The sequence below is a fragment of the Cottoperca gobio genome, chromosome 5 (genome assembly GCF_900634415.1).
Source record: "Cottoperca gobio chromosome 5, fCotGob3.1, whole genome shotgun sequence".
NCBI lineage: Eukaryota > Metazoa > Chordata > Actinopteri > Perciformes > Bovichtidae > Cottoperca > Cottoperca gobio.
Window position 1 is genome coordinate 17,659,434 of NC_041359.1, and position 24,844 is coordinate 17,684,277.

The 24,844-nt window shown below is 41.0% G+C and overlaps 1 protein-coding gene across 1 annotated transcript in view; it reads left to right on the forward strand.

The window, feature by feature from the left end:
* srgap3 (SLIT-ROBO Rho GTPase activating protein 3) overlaps nucleotides 1–24,643 on the forward strand; it is a 57,401-nt gene extending 32,758 nt beyond the window's left edge. The window contains 18 exon segments of the mRNA XM_029431604.1: nucleotides 1,961–2,146; nucleotides 4,687–4,815; nucleotides 7,572–7,793; nucleotides 7,935–8,036; nucleotides 8,844–9,041; nucleotides 9,294–9,378; nucleotides 11,286–11,313; nucleotides 12,293–12,395; nucleotides 13,362–13,422; nucleotides 14,041–14,118; nucleotides 14,206–14,340; nucleotides 14,870–14,975; nucleotides 16,444–16,671; nucleotides 16,801–16,874; nucleotides 18,880–19,060; nucleotides 19,265–19,414; nucleotides 19,507–19,822; nucleotides 21,066–24,643. Of these exon segments, the coding sequence (XP_029287464.1) occupies nucleotides 1,961–2,146; nucleotides 4,687–4,815; nucleotides 7,572–7,793; nucleotides 7,935–8,036; nucleotides 8,844–9,041; nucleotides 9,294–9,378; nucleotides 11,286–11,313; nucleotides 12,293–12,395; nucleotides 13,362–13,422; nucleotides 14,041–14,118; nucleotides 14,206–14,340; nucleotides 14,870–14,975; nucleotides 16,444–16,671; nucleotides 16,801–16,874; nucleotides 18,880–19,060; nucleotides 19,265–19,414; nucleotides 19,507–19,822; nucleotides 21,066–21,512 (2,829 nt within the window). The 3' untranslated portion in view covers nucleotides 21,513–24,643.
* Nucleotides 24,644–24,844: the final 201 nt, after the last annotated feature.

The following is a 24,844-nucleotide window of genomic DNA, read 5'->3' on the forward strand; positions in this document are numbered from 1 at the left end:
TATAATAATATATATAATATAATGTTTAGTTGTTGCATCTCACTTGGCTTTATCTGCAATCAGTCAACTTAATTTTATGGTTAGACTTTTGCAATTATATTTTACCTTGATATCGTTACAGGCCCCGTTTCATTCTTGACAGTATGGCAGGTTTTTACAAGTGGTCAGAGAGGAGAATATATTAAGGAGAGACAATGGGAGAATTAAGTGCAACAACGGTTCAGTCAGAGTCGAGCCAGCGACGTTGTGGTTATTCATGGGCTAAAATCTCCAGAGTACTTAGATGTCTGTTGAATAGAAGTATCTGTTTCCTGCCTTGCTTTCTTTATGAAATACCAGCCATTCTCTCACTGTTGGGTTTCTTTCTCCAGCTCACAGACTGCAGGAGTTAAATAGCCCTAGGCTGTCGTCAGATGACTCAACTATACACACACCTCCTGTAGACACAGCTGAAACTCAGTCTTCCTGCAAATTAGTTTGTGTCTTTAGCTGCTGGTCCTGTACTCAGATGGTTCAATGGAAATGTAGCACGTTTTCAGAGGAATTTCAAAGAAAAGGTTCGAAAGCCTGGGGAGCAACAGAGTGTTACCCTAGTTTCTCTCTTTGTGGAGCAGCAACATCGATGTTGAGCTTTGTCACTCTGAGAATTAGACTAGTCACTTTTATTTGATCTATCTATTTTACTTTCAGGTGTTTGCCTCGCAGCTTTTTGTCACTCTGTTGTTCTTGTTTTTCTACGAGTTCCTGCACTGCCTGGAGAGGAGTACTATTTATTCACAGAGCACACAGAGGGGAATAAAATAGAGCCTCTTAAAGTGGCAGCACTGATAAATATTACTGTCACAAGGTTGGAGGTCAGTGGAAGATTATAGTTGCGTGTGACCAAGCGGCAAACATGTGATTTAGCTCTCATAGAGATAAAAGGTACCCCACTGCTTAAGTTCAGCACCAAGTGGGCATTACTCACCTGATCACAGGAAACAAATAAATTACTGTTTATGTTGACTGTCTTACATCCTGAGGTGTTCAGAGACAATTCTGAATGCGCCAGACGTTTAAAGACACGGCTCACATCTGGACATTACTTAACGAGACTTAAGAATGGGCTTCCAAGAGGAGAACCTCTCTCAATAAGCATCTGGGACGAGTTAAAGAGGCAGGGTGCTTCTGTCTTGTCTAACGAGGCTTTTCTGTCACTGCAGCCTTGTCGTCTCTTGTTGGAGTGGGGCGTCGGGGGTCTGAGTGTCAAAGGTTTGAGTGTCTAAGGTTTGAGTGTCTAAGTAGCGATCATAGTGAAGAGGTAACTACAGAGAACACAGAAAGCAATGCCGTCATGCTGCTGCACAAAAGAGATGAAAAAAAGTCTGGTGTGATGAAGAGTTACTGTAGAAATGAAGTAGAGCTCGGGAAAGCCGCAGTGAAGAGGGGGTGAGTTGAAGATTGACAGCCAAGGCTAAACCACACACAACCCCGGGCCCCTGGATTCACTTAAAATATTCCACATGTAGTGACATCTGTGTTACTGCTGCATCGACGCCCAAAATTGATCTACCAGGCCACCATGAAAATGCTCAAATCAAACCAGATTTTGGAAGGAAATGACACTAGAGACGTGGAAAATATGATCTTTAATTTGCATCACCTTATGGTGATGTTTGTTGCATGTTGAGAGGGAATATGGCAGCCAACAGTAGTGTTGTTGTCAATGTACAGGTGTGTGTGGCTTTGTGTGAATCGGTATATGAGCACAAAAGCACAAACTTGATGTTTGACAAAATGTTTGGCCTACAAATAAATCATCCATATCACTTCTGTGAGTCGTGGTATCCATGTCAATTGTCATCTTTATATCTCATCAGTTCAGCCTATATTAACCTATATTGTAAAATGTGATGATGAGGATGATGATAAGCCCTGTTAATGGTCAATCTGTTGAATATTTGTCATCCTCCTCCTGCAGGTGATGAAAACATACCACATGTACCACACTGAGAGTATCAGTGCGGAGGGCAAGCTGAAGGATGCTGAGAAGCAGGAGGAGAAGCAGTTCAGCAAGTCCGGAGATCTCAACGTTAACCTCCTGCGCCACGAGGACCGCCAACCGAGACGCAGCTTCGTCAGGAAAATTGAAAAGATGAAAGAAAAGGTGAGTGTGAAGGAGGTTTAGTGTGGTTTCTGTTTACATATATACGGTATGTAGCATCATTCAGCTTAGATATTTAAAGCTGCTGTAATCAGTATTTTTAGAAATACTTCAAACAGAGAAAGTTAAAGGTTCAACGTGTAATTCAGAGCCACCTGCTCCAAATACATAGGGGGCAATATTTCACCTCTACTACAATATAAACTCGTCAATCATCAAAACCATCAGTTATTAAAGAATCCTACTATAGTATGTTAACCTGTTTATGTTTTAGTTGTAGTAGTAAGTAAGTAAAAGTATATTAATATTTAGAGTATCCTAACGTACTCTTTATATTGTGTATTGTATTCTACAGCTATATGTATCCCTCTTCTCGTGTTGATATATTTACTGTGTACTTTACTCCTGTGTCTGTCAGTTCATTCCACCTAGACTGCTGAAACTCTGAGAGCTGGTCTAAATATTACTGTTATCTTGTAATCTTCACGTGGGGGTTGGATATCAAAACAAACTATCAAAACGTGCAGGGATCATGGATGTATAGTTGACAAGCCCTGAGTCTGCCTGAGTCTTCTTTCTCTGTACCGAGGCCCGACCGGCGCTACATCCACTCTTATCTTACACATTGAACCTTTAATGACCAGCTGCTGAACACAGTGGCATATTTAGCAGCTAGAGTCGGATATATTTCCCTCAGGAGTTAGTAAAGACCAGAGTTAAATTCGCAAAGTGGTGACAACTTGGACTCCAAATGATTGATAGTGTTGCTCCATGTCTGCCAGTTCACCATATCCATTTAAAAGATGATAATATGTAAGTGTTATGTTCAGTTGTTGCAGGTTAAGCAGCTTCTCCTCAAATCTGTAAATGGAGCTCTATTTTTGAGTTCACATGGAGAGAGTGTGAGAGAGTGAGAGGGGGAACTCACTTGCAGACAGGACAGCAATACAATGTCAGAAAGTCTCAGTAGGATAACGAGGTCTGCAGCCAGATATGCATAAACACGAGTAAACAGCAGTACTCTCAGCCAACAACCCAACTCTCTTTCCATTTTATGGAGATTTCTACTTCTTCTCTGCCAGCAGTGTAAGACTGGTGGTCTCTGGAGCATGATGTACTTGAGATGCACCCATGCATGCTTTATTCTGGATCTTCTCCTGGAATTTCTACATGCAAATGAAACTCCCATTATCTCTCAGGTGCAGGAAATCAAAAAAGGCTGTCAGGATGACAGCGTCTCTCCCTCCTCAGGCTGGTATTCTTAGACATGCTGCTTGGCTTGGGAACTGAACACTATTTATAACGCAGCGTGGATATGAATATTTCTCCCTGCTTCATGTTTCTAAGCTTTTGTCTCATTACTCTGCCTGCAAACAGGTTGGAGGAGAAAGAGGATGAAATAAAAGTTAATCTATTTTCCTCTAACCCACTGCTGAAATTTGCATCATAATGGTTTTGTGAAATTGGAAATAAAATGTCCACGATTTGTGAAATGTTCAAACAAACTATTATAATAACAATAATAATAATAATAATAATAATAATAATAATAATAATAATAATAATATGGGAAAAATGTCTCTGCTTTAGAATTACGATGCTTTTGTTGTATTTCAAACAGCAGTAATTCTTGTCTGAATCATTGAGTTGCTAAAGGGAAACTACTTTGTCAAAACTGTTTAGTTTGCTAAATCAATGTGTTTGTTCAATACCAATACCCCTAATGGAAAATGCTGTCATGTCCTTTATATTCTTTAGAATAAGTAGAATTGTGCAATTGCATTGCTAAACTCACACTGGAGATACAGGCCCACATATAGTCAACCATGTTAATCAAACTTATTATTGATGATTTAACACAGAAATACATTACGACTGTCAATATGCCGTCTGTGTAAATACTTAAAAAAAATATATATTTTAAAAGAATAGTTTGACATTTTAGGAAATAACGCTTGTTTGTTTTCTTGCTAAGAGGTAAATGAGAAAACGGATACCCTTCATGTCTGTATGGTAAGAATGTAGCTGGAGCCTGCTGCTGTTTAGCTCAGATTAGCTTAGCTTAGCATAAAGACTTGAAACAGGGGGAAACAGCTAGCCTGGCTTTGTCCAAACGTAACAACATTTTTACAATTTGTTTTTTGTACATGTTAAGCAAATGATATATAACATGATAATTAGTGAACATGACGTGCTGGTAGAAAGACACAGGATAGCTGCTTCCCCCTGTATCCAGTCTTTATGCTAAGCTAAGCTAACCGGCTACTAAAGCCAAAGTCTCTTTAAGTGCTCCTTTGTGAGCATCCACACTCTGCAGCCTCTGGTACTTAAGTGTGTAGAGACTGAATAATGACTAAATGCCTGGCTGTGGCACTTAACACTATACTATCTGGAGGTAGCTTCTTTTCAGCCTGTTTCTCCCCTGCCATCTCTACCTGTCTGATGGTCCCAAAGCTGCAGCTGCCGGAGCACACACTCAAACCTTCCCTCCCTGCACTGATGTTTTTTCTCCTCATCTGCTCTGTCTCTTCTCTCCTCCCCAGAGGCAAGCCAAGTACTCAGAGAATAAGCTGAAATGCACAAAAGCCCGGAATGACTATTTGTTGAACCTGGCAGCAACAAATGCAGTTGTGGCAAAATATTACATCCATGACGTCTCTGATATGATTGATGTAAGTATGCGCGAGGCACATGTGTTTGTTTACATCTCTGTTGGGATTTCTGATGTTGATTTAACTCCGCAGAACTGTCGCTTTTCTCACCATCTGCTCCTGAGTCTCATTCACTCTCAGCCTGTTAGCTGTTTGTTTTCAAGCTCCTTCTGTTGACCCCAATGAATGTATTTGCCTTTCTCATTATTAATTTCTGAAAAACAAACTTAACACTGACTGACTGCTGTTGACATGAATATTAGTTCAGCAATCTGCAGTAACACACAGCTCCATTATTTCAAGGGTATCATTGTGGTCTCTTCTTTCATGGATCAGAGTAGAGGAAGCAGCCTTTCCAACTCTGACGCTATAATATTCCCTTCATTATTAACTGCAATAATACCCTCATGTTTCTATGTCCAGAAAACCTACATCTATCATTTAAATATGAAGTCACTTTTATTCAAATGATGAACCAGTAGCAACGCTGGAAAGTCTGATTACCAGGATTTAAAAGGATGACTGTTTAGCAAACCACTAATGGTTGGAAGTCGATCAAAGTCAGCTGGTGAGCAGAGTCTGTGTTTATGCAGGCATGAACGTGGTTAATGCGCTTGGCACCAGGCTCTCAGCCCCGGGTGACCTGCTACCCTGCAGACAAACAGATGAACACTGGGATGAGGAAGCCTTTATTGAACATTTTAAACAAAATCATTAAAAAAAACAATCTGTATCTATTCCTTTATAGATGTGCACACACCAGGGAGATTAGACTTAGGGACTTGATTTTGCATTATAACCTAATTGCCATTAAACAGTTAAGTGTCTGTTTTCTTCCCAGTCCAGTTCCCTTACTATGCAAAACACACACACACACACACACATACACACACACACACACACACACACACACACACACACACACACACACACACACACACACACACACACACACACACACACACACAACACAAATGGCAGTGAATGTGGGCTTTGTGGCTGTGGATACCAAACAAAAAACTTAAATGTTAACATTAATGTTTTTATCACATTAACCTGTTAGCCCTTCAATGTGCCTGTTTTCTCCTTCTGTGCTAATGGACTGGTTGTCACATGTTTGCTTGAGGCCCTACCACCATACGGCACTTCATTAGTCACAGTGATAGATGCACATTTTCCAAGTCAGGCATGATAAAATATGATTTTAGTGAGATGTAATGAACTCTACATTATTAAAAAAAAAAATACAGTTTGAAATATCATGAAGAATATGTCTCTGCTTTAGGCAGTGTGATAATAACTGGACAGACTGAGAACCCGATTCATGGCTATCCCTGCGTCTTTGCTGGGCAGCTTTGATTGATCCAGTGTCTTGAAACTGAAAGGTCCATGTCATCCCAAATCCTGCTGAGCTGCAGGGAATGGGATTGTGAGCTTGACTGGTTTGGCTGCCACAAGCGGGGTAGAGGTTTGTCATGTCAGAGTAACTGCACACCACACATCAAACCAGATGCTCACGCAGCAAGAAGTCAGCTTTGTCAGTCAGCATCAGGGACTTTAAACTGTTGAAGTGTAATTCTGAACAACATGTAGAGTTTATTCTACACTGCCTACAGCTGATGAATGCTGTGAGGAGTGAGGTTGGTCAGTGGTGTCAGCGTGATACATTTTTTAAACTTGTTCTTAAGTGGTAAGATATAGTTTTAATTACCTCCATTGAGAAATCTTGCGGCAGCAAGTATTGAGCTATAGCATACAGCAAAAAAAGAAGAAGAATAACACAATCATTTAGTACGGGGTTTTGCATACATTACATCTGTTTACATGCGACTGAGTTAAAGTTAAAGCATTTCAACCTGTGAGGTATTATTGCTGAGGGTGAAATAACTTGAGTAGATCGTAATCAAACGCATAAAATGTATCATGAAACATGAAATTAGAAATATTTGTGAATATTAATATGCAGCCAGAATATATTCTTGCACTTACAGAATGTTTGCATAGCCCGAATGAGAAAGATGAGAATATAAAAAACATGTGGATTAAAGAGTCTAATCTTCCTTCCCCGATCATCTGCTTCCTCCAGGCTGCTGCTGCAGATATGAATGTGTTCTCACTCAGTTTACTTGTTCAAAAAGAAGCTAATTTGCTCCTTTTAGCCTTTTAGTCTATTAAGCCACTTTGACTGAGTGGCTTGTGCACCAAAGTAGAGAAACTACTTCCTCAGTGCTCATGAGTGTTAAAGAGTGTTTACTTAGTGATTCAAAGAGCTTGTCAGCTGTCTCACGCTCCCTCTGAACAGCCTCACTACTATCCTCTGCTTAATTAGGTTACTTCATCCAGCTCTGTATGATAAGGCTGTGTAATTATCCCTAGTGTCCTCCTGTGCTAGCTCCTGTAATTCTATGAACTCTACTTCTATTTTTGAAAGGTAACCCGTAGCAGAATGTAATTTGGGATTTAGTCCATTAAATAGGTCTGAACATGAGGGAAGGTTCTGAAACTAACAGACTTTACAACTTCTTCCACATTCCCTAAAAGATTTATATTGATTTGTCAAGAGCAACTTAACACCAGTTGAAAATCTTTTGCCAGTTCTTGCTAGCTTCCAGTGGTGTAACTTCCCACGTTGCTCAGTGATGTAGAAGTGTACTCCACGGTGTGGTCAGTACACCGTGACATCACTGTTGGGTGTGGTTACGGGTGCAACAGAGCACACTATCACATGTACAGTGTTTGATGGTTATTCATTCATTATTCATGTTTTATCTCTGCAGTGCTGTGACCTGGGCTACCATGCTAGCTTAGCACGCACCCTCAGGACCTACTTATCTGCTGAGTACAACTTGGAGACATCACGCCACGAGGGACTGGATATCCTAGAGAATGCGGTGGACAACCTAGATTACCGCACTGACAAGCACAAGATCATGGATATGCATAACCAGGTGTTCTGCCCTCCTATGCGCTTTGAGTACCTGCCACACATGGGAGATGAGGTGAGATGCTTTAAATGCTGCGGATTTGGATCACTTAAGGTTGTACTTAACACTGATAATCACTAACTGAGGTTTACAAAGTAACTCTTCAAGCTTCAGATGGATCTATTTTGTCTGTTGTAACCCATGTGTCCTCCTCAGGTGTGCCAGGTGAGCGCCCAGCAGCCTGTCCAGACTGAACTCCTGATGCGCTACCACCAACTGCAGTCTCGCTTAGCTACGCTAAAGATAGAGAACGAGGAGGTGAGGATTTATGATGGCCCTGTATCTGTCCAGCACCCCCTTCACCAGCACCTTCAGCCCCAACCCCCCAAAACAGAAAGCCCTGTCTCATTTCCCCCAGAGCCAAGTAGGAGGGCCACATCACCATCTGTTCTCATTGCAATTACTCTCCACTGACCCTAGCTCTGCAGGAGGCAAGAATACATTAAGACCGTCACAGCGCCAATATTATGATCTCTATGAAGTTATATATTGTCTATTTTATGATGAAAATAGGAACTTTTTCATTAAGAAGTATAGACACAAAGGTGCAAATGGAGGTTATAATAACCAGTGCCTGTAGACTCTCCTGTGCCAACGGCTCTGCCTCTTCCCTGTATGCCCGTGTCTCATGCTCTGGAGGATAATGGATGAGCGCTGCCATTACTGGAAATGAGCTTTATCAATCTCAGCCCTAAACAAAAAGCCTCCTTCAGGGATTTCACATACAATTTGTATCTTTGCTAGACGAGCTTCATTTTTATGTCTTAGTCTGATGTATGCCTGACGTTCAGGTTCCTCTGGGCTGATATTCGATGTCATTTCAGTGTAAATCAAGGTCATTTATTGTTCAACTTTGATATAAATATAGATAGATAATACAATACTCTACTATAATACTATAATAAATTATAAACAGTCACTCTTGCCCTTGAAAATATCATCCGTTACTTCGGTTACATTAAGGCTGGGTAAAAAATATCCACACAAAGGAAAATATGAGGAAGACTGCAAGTTAAATATGATGCTTCATTTGTCATCTTCTTCTATTTCCTCCCATCTGTGCAGGTGAGAAAGACCTTGGACGCCACCATGCAAACGCTGCAGGACATGCTGACGGTAGAGGACTTTGACGTGTCGGATGCCTTCCAACACAGCCGCTCCACTGAGTCCATTAAGTCCGTGGCCTCCGAGTCCTACATGAGCAAACTGAATGTAGCCAAGAGGAGGGCCAACCAACAGGAGACTGAAATGTTCTACTTTTGTGTGAGTTCAAGTCAATTTTGATCTGTCTATCCTTCCAGACTGTTCATGGCTGCCGGCGTGCTATAAACTCCAGCTTAGTGCTGCTTTTGAAAATCAAGCCATCAGTCATCATTTCCACATGCTCTGGAAATAGAAATGAAATTAAAACTCGAACAGATTGAATTTATGCTGATTTGAATTGTTTGACTGGGCTCATGTTACACTGGATTAGTGCTGCTGCTCACTGACTTTTGCCCACATCTCTCTTTGTAGAAATTCAAGGAGTACCTGAATGGCAGTAACCTCATCATTAAGCTGCAGGCCAAGAATGACTTACTGAAGCAGACACTGGGTGAAGGTAAGGAGTCTTTTCTCTTTGTCTGTCTTCATCTCTGACCTGCACAGCTCTGTTAAATCGATGCCTTCGGGGTTATAGTGGTGCAGGTCTTATCTAATAAGCAGTAGGGAATGACTTATGGGATGCTTCAAAGACAACAATTTTTAAGGGAAGCAGGAAGGAAAGAGGAAATGAGAGCTGATATTCAAATTTACAACGATCACACCTAAAGCAGACCACATCTACTTTGAGGTATCCATTCCCCTTTTCTACTTATCTCCATTGGTTGAAGTATTATCCGGTTAGTCTCTATATGGTGAAGCCTCAGGGAGGATTTCTATTTCCAGGCCGTAAGAGAAAGGCTTCCCTCTGCCCCTCCCTTCCCCATGGGTCCCCTTGTCACCTCAGCCGTGAACAGTTTACGCCCAATCAATCAGCAGGACCAGACCCAGGCCCATTTCTGCAGCTGCTCCTGCATCAGGGGTTCACCTTATAGAAAATGGCATCAGGCACAGACAGCTGAGGCCTTTGCAACACACACGAATATCTCCACATTTCACACCATGGAATTATTCATTCAAGTCTTTACTTAATTATTTATCTTGCTTGCGATTCCCTCTGTGGCAAACTACCAACTGCTTGCGTTTGCACTCATAATGACTCGCATTATAATTCATATCAGTCTCTGAACAGATCTGTTTGTATGTGCATGTTGGAGCAGCTGAGAAAGTGTATGAACATGGCATATGGCGTCTCCAGGTACCACCCATGTTTAATTATTCAGGTGATCAATCAGGGTTGTGTCGTGATCGTTAGCTCGCTGCTTCACGCCCAAAATAGCGTGTTTGTGTATGCGCGTGGTTGTTTGTGAGCATGACAGAGGGAACAAGACATGACTGGTGAGTGCCACATGGCGTTTACATCTTGCTGCATGTTTTAATAAAAACATTGTGTCAAGCACGGGCACCAGATGAGATGGTACGAGGATATCTGCCAGCCCTTGTTTCCCAAATAAGGAGTCACTAATTCCCTTATTCAGGGAATTTGATTTGTACTCATTGTATGTTTCTGTAGTACATATCTCTCTATCATTGAGACTCCTTTTGTTATGAAATTAGGGGAAAATCAACTTGGACCTTTCCTTTCTGCTCTTGCTTGAGAAATTCTGTGCAATTTTGAGGTTGGTTGGTCAGAAGTAGACAGAGGCTATCACTCAGAGGAATGGTGTCTGGGAAATGAGCTGTTGTTTCTTCACATGAATGCTCCAGAGACCCTGTCCCATCTGCCAGGATGATGTGTTGAGAAATGGGTTAGCCTTTGCCTTTTCTGTCCATTGTTAGACGCAGTAAAGAAATAATGTTTGAGTGCTTTTTTTGTACATTGACTGCCTTCCAGTTTATAATTCAGTCACTGGCAGACAAAGACTCACTCATACTCTCAGTTCATAAAGACAAGCTTGGTCATCTTTGAGTTAATGCATTGAAGGATGCGTGTTATCAGTAGAAACATAAACTTTGACATGTTCTTGAATGAATCAAATAGCTGAGTTTAATGAAGACTTTGCAGACTTAGTTTTCTCCACACATATGCCTATAACATGTGCGTGTGTTGTTGGAAACCCATAACAAAAGACTCAGTGAACCAGCACAGACATCCCCAACATCTACACACTGCAGCCGCCACCCCCCCCTATTCTTTGCTCTGCGAGGAGGCCTATAACCCCACGGGGTCTTCTGGGTCCCCTGTGGATTCAGCCACGACTGCTCAATAGCTTTGTCCAATGAATGGTGTTAGCACTGCTCCATTCATCTCTCGCTCAATAGTCATGTTGTGTCTCATCAAACACTTCAGTGACAGTGAACACTGGAGTCTGTATAATGTGTACCACAAAGATATAACATGTCCCTCTTGTGTTGTTTTTTCCACAGGGGAAAGGGCTGAGTGTGGAACTACAAGGTATGATGTCTTCTGCCTTTCAGCCATGAAACATCTGCTCATAAGCATTTCATCAGATTGTTAGAATATTTAGGAGAAAGGAAGACAAAAGCATGTCAGCTGTTGTTTAAACACCCAAACGGAATAATTGCTGTTATATAGTAATTATATTTGACTACATCGCATGGCAACATTGCAGTCAATGAAAGTCAAGCAGCGTGTCTAAACAAAGGCCATGCTCAATACATCATAAAGACATGACATTCATTTTAAATCTATTAATATTGGCATGAAGTGGCCATGGTTTTGCAGTTCTTTAAAAAAACAAAATGACAAGTCCGCTTGCACATACAACATATTGCTTTTGTGGTTTCTTTCATAAAGGATTATCACATATATTAGATTAACATTTAGCTGCACCTTGCTGAATTTGTCAAAATAAGTTTAGAGTTTAGGCTTGCATGGGTTTTTAATGTTGGATGAAACTACTGCATATTTTAGCTTTTTGATATATGTTATTAATAGAGTGAAATAGGAAACATGTAATTGTATTTTCAGTGAGAATGTCCTAAGCGTCTATCAATATACGATATGTCTGGATTGCTAGTTTAATTCTGAAGTTTCCTGTCTAACAACTTGACATATCAACTAGCAGGTGATTTTATTGGCCTTTTTAAAAATGTTAATTAATCTTTGCTGTGTTTAAGTCAACAAGTGTTTTACTGACGATCCACATAGTTTATTTACAACCCAATCCCTCAGTAGTAATTAAAAGGCTGACTTTTGTCAGGCGTCAGTGATAAAAGGACTCTTTAATGAAACATTTCACTTTGGGTTCTTCTCAACTTTTAAAAGATTCTTCTCTTTTTCCGTTACTTTACTTGAACACTGCTTTGTTTTAGCTGACAGTTTTTTCATACCTGCTTTTGAACCTCCATGTTTAGTTCTACAGTTTTTACATATTATGGTGTTTTTGTACCTTGTGTCCATCCTTTCACAGGCCCCCCACCCTTCCCCCTAAACCACAGAAAATGCGGAAGCCTAGGCCACGCTCCTTGTATAACCATAAGCTGTTTAACGGCAACATGGAGACCTTCATTGAGGTACCTCTGGTGGTGGTGTGTGACTGTGGAGCAGGAGGGGAAGGCAGCTAGAGCCTTCGCCCTCATTCTCTTCCTCACTTTGGCCTTCTGTTCCTCCCTCTTCCAGCTGCCCTTGATCATGATATAACGCCTCTGTTTAACCTCTAATCCTCCTCCTCCCTTCCTTGGTTCTGCCGGTGCAGACAGAGCGGCAGTCAGCTGTCTCTTTATTCCCCTCCAGAACAATTTAACATCTCTGGCTTTATTTCTAAACCCAGTCACTCTTTAGATGACTGAGAGGCAGCAGTGGATCTGCTTTGTCCCTCACTGCACCCAACCCTTCACTGCATCTCTCTGGCTTTCCTTTCGCCAGTCCCAGTGCTTTGCCTTCTTTAACCTCCAGAGGGGTCATTTGTTATCTGAGCTTTTCTAACTGTGTGCTTCTCTGCCCTCTCTTCCTCTGCTACTCTGTGCTTTGTGGCTTTCTGTCCCAGAGGAAGAAGGAATGCCCGTACCCGCATTCAGGTACCTCTGTTGTTGGAGAGTATAGGTCAGGGCACAAGGGCACTAAAAGCTTTAGACTAATATTAGAAATATACTGGCTTCTGCTCGGGCTACACTTGCATGCTGCTAGTTTCCACAGTTTGTATTCTAGGGCATCACGTTACTAATAACAGTTGCTTGTATTTTTATGTTTTTCTTTGTTTTACACTGCTCATGAGATTTGCTTAATAAAATGTTTATGAGACATTAGATTTGTGATGAAATGGAGCAGGATATTTCTCCTGTCTCGCATATTGTTAATTAATATGAACTAATAGTGTTGCTGTATGAAAGTTACACAAAATACTATTATATTTATACTTATTATATTATATATATATATATATATATATATATATATATTTATACTATTTTTATTGTATTCTCCTTTGTTATGTCTTGCCTTGCATGTGTTTATTTATTTTTCACATCATTTCATTTCAGGATTCTGGTCAACCAATCCCACTTGTTGTCGAAAGCTGTGTCAGACACATCAATCTCTACGGTGAGTCTCACATCATGTTGCTGCGACTTCTACTTCTGAGTGAAAGGGCAGAAAAATAAAGCAAACTATGAAGTCCTTTAAAACCTCCTTCAGCTTGATAAGAAGTGACAGCAGCTATTGGACGAGGCAATCTATTTCCACAAATAGCTGCAGGTACAGATGACCTGCTGTGCTCTGCACCTCAAGCCTCTGAGGTGCTCAGCTGCCTGCCAGTGAATTGACAAGCTCATAACAATATCTCACACACAGAGAGTTTTGAAAGTCCCATTGGTCTTGGTTTAGTCAGTTCAGCCACCACCCAAACCTCCCCTAACTCCTCCCTGTCTACCTTCACATCTGTCTTCAGCTCATTGCTGTAGCCTGCAGGCCTTTCCTCTGGATCTGGACCTAATGAAACTCCAGAAAACTGATTAGGAGCCCTCTAACTGAAGCCATATGCTTTAGCCTCACTGAGGGGCCCTCTCATGGAAAACTACGCATCTCCCTTTATGACTAGATTACATTTCCTGCTCTGTGTTATGTGTTTCCAATGGGATTTTATGAAGCTGGCACGGGTTTGCAGATAATGTTAGCTAGCGCAACTCTGAGTCTCCAAATTCTGGTTTGTATTTCTTTCAGGCTTGCAGCAGCAAGGCATATTCCGCGTGCCGGGATCACAGGTGGAAGTCAATGATATCAAGAACTCATTTGAGAGAGGTGAGTCAAAGACATATAGCGTTGTATTCCCCTTTTTCATGAACCCAATCAAATGTCACCACTGTCACATATGTTTTTCTTAATCAGGTGAAGACCCCTTGATTGATGACCAGAATGACCATGATATCAACTCAGTGGCAGGCGTGCTGAAGCTGTACTTCAGAGGGCTGGAGAACCCCATCTTCCCAAAAGAGCGCTTCCTGGACTTCATCTCTACCATCAGTGAGTCACGCACAACAGAAGCTATTCAAAGCCATCGCAGGTGTGAGTGGACTGGTGGAATAGAAAAGAGAAAACATACTTTGCAGTGTCTTAGAAACTGCTTTCCTGAACAAGAGAACGGCATGCAGTGCAGCACATGGAAGCAATCTCCACACCAGGGCTCTCTGCCTGATATGTAACAGAAAGCCAGTAAGAAGAGAAAAGTGTTGCCCACATCAGTCTGCCTTGTGCAAGTTCACCACAGAATCATTTCCCCGCTGTTTGTACAGTAATAGTTTGATCAAGCAGTGTGCCTAAGGGTTCTGGTGAAAGGCGGGATGGTGCATCTATTAAAGTGTCAAATAACAGTTTTCAGAATCTCCTCTGCCTTTTGCTTTTGCTCACTTTGATCAATTATCCATGCTCAGGCCTGGTATATATTATATTTCAGTGGACAGTGTTGTTAAAGGCTTGGTGCCCAGATATATAAAAGTTAAAAAGCTATATTTGCCACTGTTACACCTCTCTCTTTCTGTCCTTTGTGTTTCAGAGCTGGAAACTGGAGCTGAGAGAGCGCATCACATCCAGCAGATTACTGTGACACTTTCTCGCACCATCATAATCGTCATGAGATACCTTTTTGCTTTTCTCAATCAGTGAGTTTGCACTGATTCTCATTATATTTTAAGACACGGGTCCTGCTGTATACAGAATGTTGATGAATGTATTCTGTGCACAGACATCTGTGATGAAATTTAATCTTTAATCTTACTTTACCATCTAAATGTAATTCTTTTGGGAAAAATCCATGTGGAGCAAACACAGACAAGGATAAAAAATATATATTGGGGGGGAAAAACACCTGCTATTTATTGCTACATCTGTCTGCATAGTTTTAGGGGTTATTTATGGGCTTGGAAACTCATGCCTCACTGAAGTAGTATACCTGTCCTCTTATAATGGATGTTATTAATGCTCCTTTTACTGAGTTTGCCTGCAGAACAAAGAGTTTGATTTCGTACCCCAGGTTTTAATCTGCTCTTCTATACCCCCTTCACTGTTGGAGCTGTTCCAGCTGTGGTTTTACTGCTCAGCCTCAGCTTGTTGATAATGTGCAAGGACTGATTATGACTTCCTCTTGTAGCCCTGAATGATTTGTTTACCCAGAGTGGGTTGTGGCATGCGCTAGATAAGTTGATCTGTTTAAGGGGTTGACTAAACACGATGATTTTTAAGAAAATGTCTAACTAAACTGTGCAATGTAGCATGTAATGCTGTTTGTCAAAAAGAAAAAACTGAATTCGTTTGAAACTAGACTCTGTATGAGATGTGTCTGCTATATAGTTTGTATATACATTATGGGATTGATCACTTAAAGCAGATGCATTCAATAATTTTAACAATGGACCACATGACCACTTGTATATGAACAGGGTCACACCTGTTCATGAACCTACGAATCCCCTCAGTTTCCCTCAGTTCTTGGTAGCTTTGTAGCATCTTCCAGCTCAATATTTAGTTTTTTTGGCCCACAACCTTTCTCTTCTGGTTCAGAAGAGGGTACTAAACATGGCCAGCAACAACCAACACATTCAGCAACTGGCTGGTGAACATAGTGAAGCATTTAGTAGCTAAAGAGACAGATATTTCCCTCAGGAGTTTTTAGAGAACCAAAACAGAGCAAAAAGGAGAGTGAACAATAGACTTAAGTTTGGTGGCTCGAAACATGATCCAAATGATTGATAATGTTCCTTTTGGTCTGCTGGATGTAAAATGAAGCTGTTCTTATCAACTGAAAGGGAGATTATATGTCAGTATTGGGTTCACAGCTTGTTTCCACTGTCCCCAAGTGGCCAAACAAAATCAGTTATTGTAGGTTTAGCAATGTAATAACCAGTTTAATGATTTATGATATCATCTATAATCCAAAAGTTAACAAAAGGATAGCTCAAGCACAAAATACTAAAGAGGTTTGTAGCCTAATCCCTCTCTTAATTTGATTGACAGGTATTTCAATACATACTACCAGAAGACAACAACTTAATGTATACATACAGTATGTTTTCTGATGTTTCAGGTTGCTCCATTATTAAGCACACAATGCTCCCCTGTCCCGTCCCTCAGTCTCTCCCAGTACAGTGATGAGAACATGATGGATCCATACAATTTGGCAATCTGCTTTGGTCCAACCCTGATGCCAATTCCAGACGGACATGATCCTGTATCGTGCCAGGCACATGTTAACGAGGTCATCAAGACCATCATCATGCACAATGAACTCATCTTTCCCAATCAACGTGAGCTGGACGGCCCAGTGTATGAAAAGTGCATGAGTGGGGGAGAGGAGTACTGGTGAGTAAAGTACAATTATGTTGAGACTACAGTTCTTTTTAGTTTAGCAGGAAAGGCTGTGTTATTTTACTTTATGGTCAGATATCAATATCTATGGTGACTTTTTTGACTTTCCGTTTGCTCTCACAGTGACAGCCCACACAGTGAACCAGGAACTATTGACGAGGCTGACAATGGAACTGAACCACACACCAGTGATGAAGGTCAGTACATCATCGTAGTCATTTTTCATCTATTTTTTATGAAGGGGCTTTGTTATTACCCAAGTACAGTGTGTCCCCAGGGATGGCAATGTTGGTGTGTTGGTCGGGCTGGTCCAGACTGAAATCAACGGCTATTGGATGTAATGTTGTGAAATTTGGTACATACATCAATTGTGCCCAGAGGTGACACTTTGACTTGACCTTGACATTTTTTGGTTTTGATTCCTGACAACAATTGGATGGATTGCCATGAAAGTTGGCACAGATATTCATGTTCCCTTCAGGATAGGATGGATAGGCTACCCATTAGCTTAGCTGTGCTTTGTGTTTAGTGCTAATTACCAAATGCTAGCATGCTAACACGCTAAACTAATATGGTCAACATGACACATTATATCTGCTGAACATCAGCATGTTAGCATTGGTATTGTGTGCATGTTAGACTGCTGACCTTATCAGTTAGGTCAAAGCACTCCTGTGTCAAAATACAGCCTCATGGAGCCACTAGCACGGCTCTTGGTCGTGTTTGTTCATGCAGGCCATTTGGGGAATTTATTGTAGTTATCTAATGTTAGCAACCATGTGAACTGTGGGTCTTGAATGTGTGCATTGTAGTAGAGATAGGTGTATATATTACCATTATTGTCTCTGACACTACAGCATACATGACGTGTAACCATTGGTATGTCAACTTTGCATATGAAATATTAAAAATCAAAGAGTTGTTCATATCTTGGCAAATAGTATCACCTGGAATTGAGAATATATGCGTATATTTTAGTAGTCTTTGTGGATAAGAAAGCCACACAGACTGACCTTTTTTATTAAGTGCTTTTGACTGAGAGGTGAGTGAGGTTTTATGATTGCAAAGGCTTATGTGATGTTTGAAGCTGGAGGCAAGTTGAGTAAACAGTGTTGGCATGCAGCACTGACTCTTTGATCCGTCTTTGTGTGTGTGTGAGTCTCTCTCCTCTCTCCTCCCCTGCTTGCTCTTTGTTCAGTGTTAGTCAGCAATTCTCTTGAGACTTTCTCCTTTGTGCAGGATTTCCCCAATTCTCCTCTGAGCTTTGAATGCATAACTGGGCCAGGCTCAAAAGCCAAAACACCGGTAATACACAGAATAATGTCTCCTGTGCCGCCTTGTGGGGAGTCAGTGGACAGGTCTATGAAGAAGGGAGTGTGTGAGCTCAGACTGACAGACAGACAGACCTTATCTTGGAATTTAATTTGTGCTGTTGGCTGCGTTTGTAATGAGTCCTGACCCTGATCGCCTGCTGAACGTTTTGCTCCTGCTGGCCTTAGTACTGACAGGGTTAGGGTTTGTCGTTTGTGACATTATGGGCTTTGATGTTGCACTCAAGTTTCTACAGCCGGTTCAGTTGATGTCCTCTTGCAGGCAGCAGCTCAGTCTTTATGGAAGAAAAATAAGTTGGTGTCAGACTAAAAACCTCGCTGTACCTTTTGTATTTTCAATAACTTTGAAATCAAAATGACATTTAAATAAATTAAACAAGATAAAATGAGAGGGGTACAGAACTCGTTTTTTCCTTGGCGAGAGCTGATTGCTGTTAACCATTCAGTGAACTGTGACTGACCCCTGCTGGCTGGCATGGTGAAATACAATGCAGACAAGACTTCTTTTTTAATATAGGCACGCATTCGTTTGTTCAACATGTTTAAACAGTTGGGGTTGTTTGTCATGCAATCACTACGATAATTATTGGTAAGTCATTTATCGGCACACACGTTTGTCATATTTCAGCTTTGTAACTCTGTAGTATCTCAAAGTGATAACATTGTGTACTGAATCATAGCATTGATGTAAATGCAGCAAAGATTGAAATCAGAAGCATATTTTCCAAGATCTCTTGATTTTTTATATTATTGTTTGTTTTCGTACTATATATACCCTAAGATCCAGGATTGTGAATTATGATGTTGATCCCAGCCATGTTGCGCTCTATGAAGCAGTTGATTAAGCTTTTTATTGATTTTATGTTTTCAGAGGTTGAACAGATTGAGGCCATCGCTAAGTTTGACTACGTGGGACGAAGTCCCAGGGAGCTGTCCTTCAAGAAGGGAGCCTCTCTGCTTCTGTATCACAGAGCGTCTGAAGACTGGTGGGAGGGACGCCACAATGGTGTGGATGGCCTCATCCCACATCAATACATTGTAGTACAAGACCTGTAAGTAACAGCAGAATGTGTTTAAGTAGCTGTTGTTTATCTTGTGTCATGTAATCCTCTCACTTACATTTCAAATCATCATCAGGGAAGCTGACAACATTACACTAAACTGTTGGCTTGAACAGCGTTACCCTCAATATTCCCCTTTTTAATTACTGTAAACTGTGTATCTTATGCTTACCATCAGTGCCTCTGCTCTTTCAGGGATGATGCTTTCTCAGATAACCTCAGCCAGAAAGCGGACAGTGAAGCCAGTAGTGGACCATTGCTGGATGATAAGGGTTCATCCAAAAATGAAGTCCCGTCACCATGTGAACCTTCACCTGATTATAACTTTGGAGGAGTCATGGGGAGGTGGATACAATCAAGAATCACACCTTACTTGTTTTAAAAGTTCTATTGAGGAGTTTTCCTGTTTGACCGTCTGATCTGATGCCTCTCTGCAGGGTGAGGCTACGGTCCGATGGAGCTGCAATCCCACGTCGTCGGAGTGGGACAGACACCCACAGCCCAACCAGAGTGGCCGACACTCCGCCACGGGCTGCAGCGTGTCCCAGCAGCCCCCACAAGGTGTCCATCAGCAAGGGCCGTATTGAGAGCCCAGAAAAGAGGCGCATTGGCACTTTTGGCAGTTCAGGAAACATCAATTTCCCAGACAGGAAGGCCTATCCTGAGGGCCACCCTCTGAGACCAGTGCCGGGGGCCACTCGCCACAGCAGCCTTGGGGACCACAAATCACTGGAGACTGAAGCTCTGGCTGAGGTAATTGTGGGAAACATCAGGTAGAGGCTAAATTGATGGGGGAAAACAATATACAGAGAAATAGAAGTTGTATCTTTTGATATAATTAGTTTATGTATGTTTGACGCCTTTGTGGTCTCAGTACCAGATATATATATATATATATATATATATATATATATATATAAACGTTCAGGAAATTATAGCAAATAAGAGGATTTGGGAGGTTTGGTAGAGATCCAGGCCCCATGATGTAACTGTCAATCTGAGAGCAGCAGCTGGGACCTGGAGTAAATGCCAGGGTCACACTGCAGCTGGGAGATAGAAACACCTCAAAGACACAGAGGCCTGGAACTGAATAACAAGCTAAAGAGCACTGACGGTTCGGCAACAAAATCTCCTCATCAGCTAATTACTGCAGCAATTAGATCCAAACACAACTTTAACTTAACTTGAACTAATAGATTCTGATGGGTCAATTCAAAATAGTATACAGTATATTGAAATCAAGACTTTTTGAGTGTGTTGAAAACTCCCGCAAATTACAGTTCATCAAAACATTTGAAAGAATCTCACAATTTGATCAAAAAAGGGTTGAACTGAGGATCATATTTGGTTTGTTTTGTATATTTTAGCCCGTTTACAACATATAACTTATACTTTATGTCTCAACTGACTTTTTTGCAAACCATGCAGCTGTGTATTAGACATGTGGATGTGATATTATATAGTATATTATTCCATGCACCCATTGTTTTGCATTTGTTTCCAAAGGATATTATAAAACGACATTAAAGGCACAATGAGTATGATCTTCTTAAAAAAAAACATATATAGACAAAAATATTCAATCATCACTTATGACCCTAGAAGTGTGTGGCGGTGTCTGCAGAGATCCTGCCCTCTGTCTGTATTTTCTTATTTTAATATGTTCGGGATGTTTCTGGGTGTCAAACTCTTTACAACTATAGCAACCAGATCGTAAGCACGCATCCAAGAGGAAGCGCCGGAAAAGGCAAATATAGCGAGGCAAATCACCAAGTGTACATCACTTGTTCCAAAACGAGAGTGAATCTGGGGTTGGCTTCCACCCACTGTTTACTATGATGGATTACATAACATAACAAGGAAACTATTGGAAAAAAGACATAAAAGTTGTACAACCGTAATTTCTAAATCTTACACTGTACAAAAACGTTGCTGTGTCTCACTGACTGGCTGTCATTTGTTATTCTTCTCCTCATATTCATCGCTACTCCACCAGGACATAGAGAAGACTATGACTACAGCGCTCCATGAGCTCCGTGAGCTGGAGCGACAGAACACTGTTAAGCAGGCTCCCGACGTGGTCCTGGACACCCTGGAGCCCATGAAGAACCCAATTAGCTCCGAGCCCGGCAGTCCTCTGCACACCATTATGATCCGTGACCCGGATGCAGCCATGCGCCGCAGCAGCAGCTCCACCTCTGAGATGATGACCACCTTCAAACCCGCTCTCTCCGCCCGGATGGCTGGGGCTCAGCTACGCCCCCCACCCATGAGGCCAATGCGCCCTCCTCCCACTCAGCACCGCTCAAGCAGCTCCAGCTCTTCAGGGGTCGGCAGCCCTGCTGTAACTCCCACTGAGAAGATGTTTCCGAGTAACAGTACAGCTGCTGCTTCTAACATGAATACGTGCAGTGATGCTGGAGATAAGTCCGGTACCATGTAGCAAAGGTGGAATCTGCGAGGTGGTAAGGTAGTAAAGCTTCCTAAGTGAGGGTAAAGCTTATGGAAAGGAGTGCTGATGTGTGAAAAGCAGATATGGATATTTTCCTCTGTTTCCTGCCTGACTTAATTCATATATTCAGGAAGCTCTTGAAGCGAATATGTTACCATGACGATAAAGCGTTGGAAGAAGCTGTAGAGGTGTGATAGCGTAAAGCTCAACTCTCTTTGAAACTTGATCTAACTAAAGAAAATGTGTATAAGAATACATGTTTTTCAGTTTCAACAAAAAACGTCTGTGGCCATATTCTCGTTTCAGAGATACACTGAATGCAAGTGAAGCAATACTTGTGTGACATTTCGTTTTAGTTTGCACCAAGCACACGTTGTCCAGCTGATGTTTCAGTGGCTCCTGCTGATGTGTGTGAAACACCTCACCTGGACGGGTGTAAACGTGCAGGCTAAATGACCATGTCTGCTTACCATTTAGGTCGCAGGCCTTATGGCTGTACATACAAACTTACTTGAAGTAGCCACGCTTTCTGTTTGTACTATAATACAGTGGATGTTCAGCAAAGTAACCACTTAGTGACATTATATACTTCTGCATGCTGGGCAAGACTTGCATCATTGAGAGATGATGTAGGATTTCTCATATCATCATTGTAAGAAGAAAGTATCAGTTTAACAACCTAATTTTCATGAACAAAAAAAATAAATCAAGTTTCAGATGTACAAATATTTGACAAAGTAAAACATGGGGATCTTATAGTATTATATTTAAAATATGTCTTCTGTAGGGTACTCTAGATGTTGTACCTGAAGTCTTTCACTGCTAAAGACATCCTGGCATGAAGGTGATCTCGTATTAATCAGAACTTAACAAAGAAAGTCATCCTCCACCATAATGTACGGTTGGACTGTGGGAAGACTTAACTAATGCATCAAGTAATGTAGGACTCCTGTGGCAAACCTGTACATAATATATAGCTAGTCATTTTTTTGAAGTGTTAATCTTGTACAGGCTAATACAAAAAAAGTAAAAAGGTTGGCTGTGAACGGCACTTAGATTAAAGATCGTGAACCACCTTTTATCATCTTCAGTAAACTAACAACGTACTCTTTAACTGCGTAAAGTTCAAATCATTTACCTTGTACTGTGTGCTTAGAATGCATTTGGTAATTGTACTGTAGAAAACTGATTGCTGTTGAACGGACAACGAAGCCTGAATAAATTTTTTCTCCTTCATGTTTTTGACACACTCGGCCATTTTCATACTCATTTGGCTAATCTTGAAATGTTGCCACTTCACGTCTGATATAGTTATTGCATAAGACATAGAAAAGTACCCTCTGACATTTGCTCTTTCCAATTTAAAATGTCATAGTCACCCAGAGGAACCTAGATGTTGTGACATGCAGTTATCCCAGCTATCACACTTTCCTTCCTTCCTGCCTTTTTCTGATGCTCGTTGATAGATACAGTTATGCTCTGACTGTAGACTATTTCTTTCGTTGAAAGAAAACTAAATAGAGAACATTTCAGTGTTTATATCTACTGTACCTCTTGTCATTCTGACAGCTCTAGTCCAGAGACTTTGTTATCCGCATCCCAAAGAGTCTGCTCTGTTCTGCATGTTTTGAGCTGTATTGTCTGACTCATATTCTGCAGCAGTTAGACAATGGCTGTATGTGGTGCCTTGCCTTGGTAATATGCACAACTCACAACTCAATATTGGATGTTTGTATTTAGAAAAATGGGTCTTAGCATTGATGGGCTTTGGGAATGATGGATTCAGCTGCTCGTAGCAGTTGCTAAAATAGAGGTGACAGAGAGCAACGCTTGATTGAGTCAAATCAATTTAAATATTAGCATGTAAACCAGGTCCTGATCCCACTGTCAGCTCTGTATACTCTGCAGTGTTACTGATATACATGTCAATTAAATATATTTGCTCGTTGTCAATGGATTGATTACTAAGAGCAGGGAGCTCATACAGCCAGAAATAAGGCAATACAGCATTCAAAGTCAAACAGTGCACTCCCATCCTCTGCTGGTTCCTGCTGGTATTGCCTCTTCTTGTGACCAGTGGATACCGTCACCTTTACATGGGCATTTTAATCTGGAGCTAATATTGCAATCACTAAGCGTATCCATATAGTTCTATTTGTTTGTCCTGGTTACAGTTTTGCACCTGTTAAAAATCTATGAAGATAATGTTTCAAAAAATGTCATATGTTTATTGAAATACAAAGAAAGCACACAATTTCAAAAGGTTAAATTTAACATTATATTTAACTAGACTGTTTTGTTTTTATTTATAGACTCTTGTGTAAGTGGAGCAGGAAATTTGACTGCCTTTTGTGCACAACATCAATTTTTATTGGACTTTTATATTTACTTTTTTTTTACTGTAATACGTAACAATATGTTGTCTATTAGTTGTCATGTTTATTATAAACTGATGTTGCTTTTTTATCTTTACTTTCTGTTGCTACTCAGTCGTCGAACCATCACAAGGAATACATGGTGTAAAGATATTCCTCTCATGAATTACAGAAGAAATGCTCGTCTGTTTTTGTGGTGATCGCTGAAGAATAGGAGTTATAGAAACTACTGTATACGCGATCTACTGGTGAAGTTCAGTAGAATCATCTCAGAATATTTCTCAATTGTTTTGGTTTTCCCTGTGAACTGCCCGTGCTGTGGTTGAGCCGTAACTTGTCATTTAGCTTCTTCCCTTCATTGCAGAATTGTTGGAAACAGCAGGAGTGATATGGATCCTCCGCTTGCAGAGGTTATAAGGCGCTTGCTGCGCTGTCCTTCTCCCTACATGTGATGTTACACAGACATTTTCTTTCCTGGAATGTATGCTGAAATGGGCAACACTGTTAGTCTGCTGACATGAGAAGATAATAAGTTAATATTAAAAAATGACGCCACAGTAAGAGCGCATACTGTCATGTTTGGGGTTGCTGTCATACTGTTTACCTTCTCTTTAACTGTTTGTCTAGTGATGCTGTTTGTTGATGAGTGTCTGGTTGGTTGAAACCCTGTGATGTAATGTACACCATACCACTGACTGGATGTTGAGAAACCCCTGCATCCAAATAAAAAACATTATTGCCCTGTGATCTGGATATTGTGAGTGAATCATGTTTGATTTGTGGTGTTAAAAGGTTGATCTGGAATCCAGCTGTGATGAAAAGGGATTCCCTAAAAGATATTAGAGAATGTGATGGAAGCAGTTTAACACTCACAAACGTAGGTTCTTCTGACAGTGAAAGATAAGTAACAGATTCCACACATTTCACAGCATTTTGTTATATCCTGAT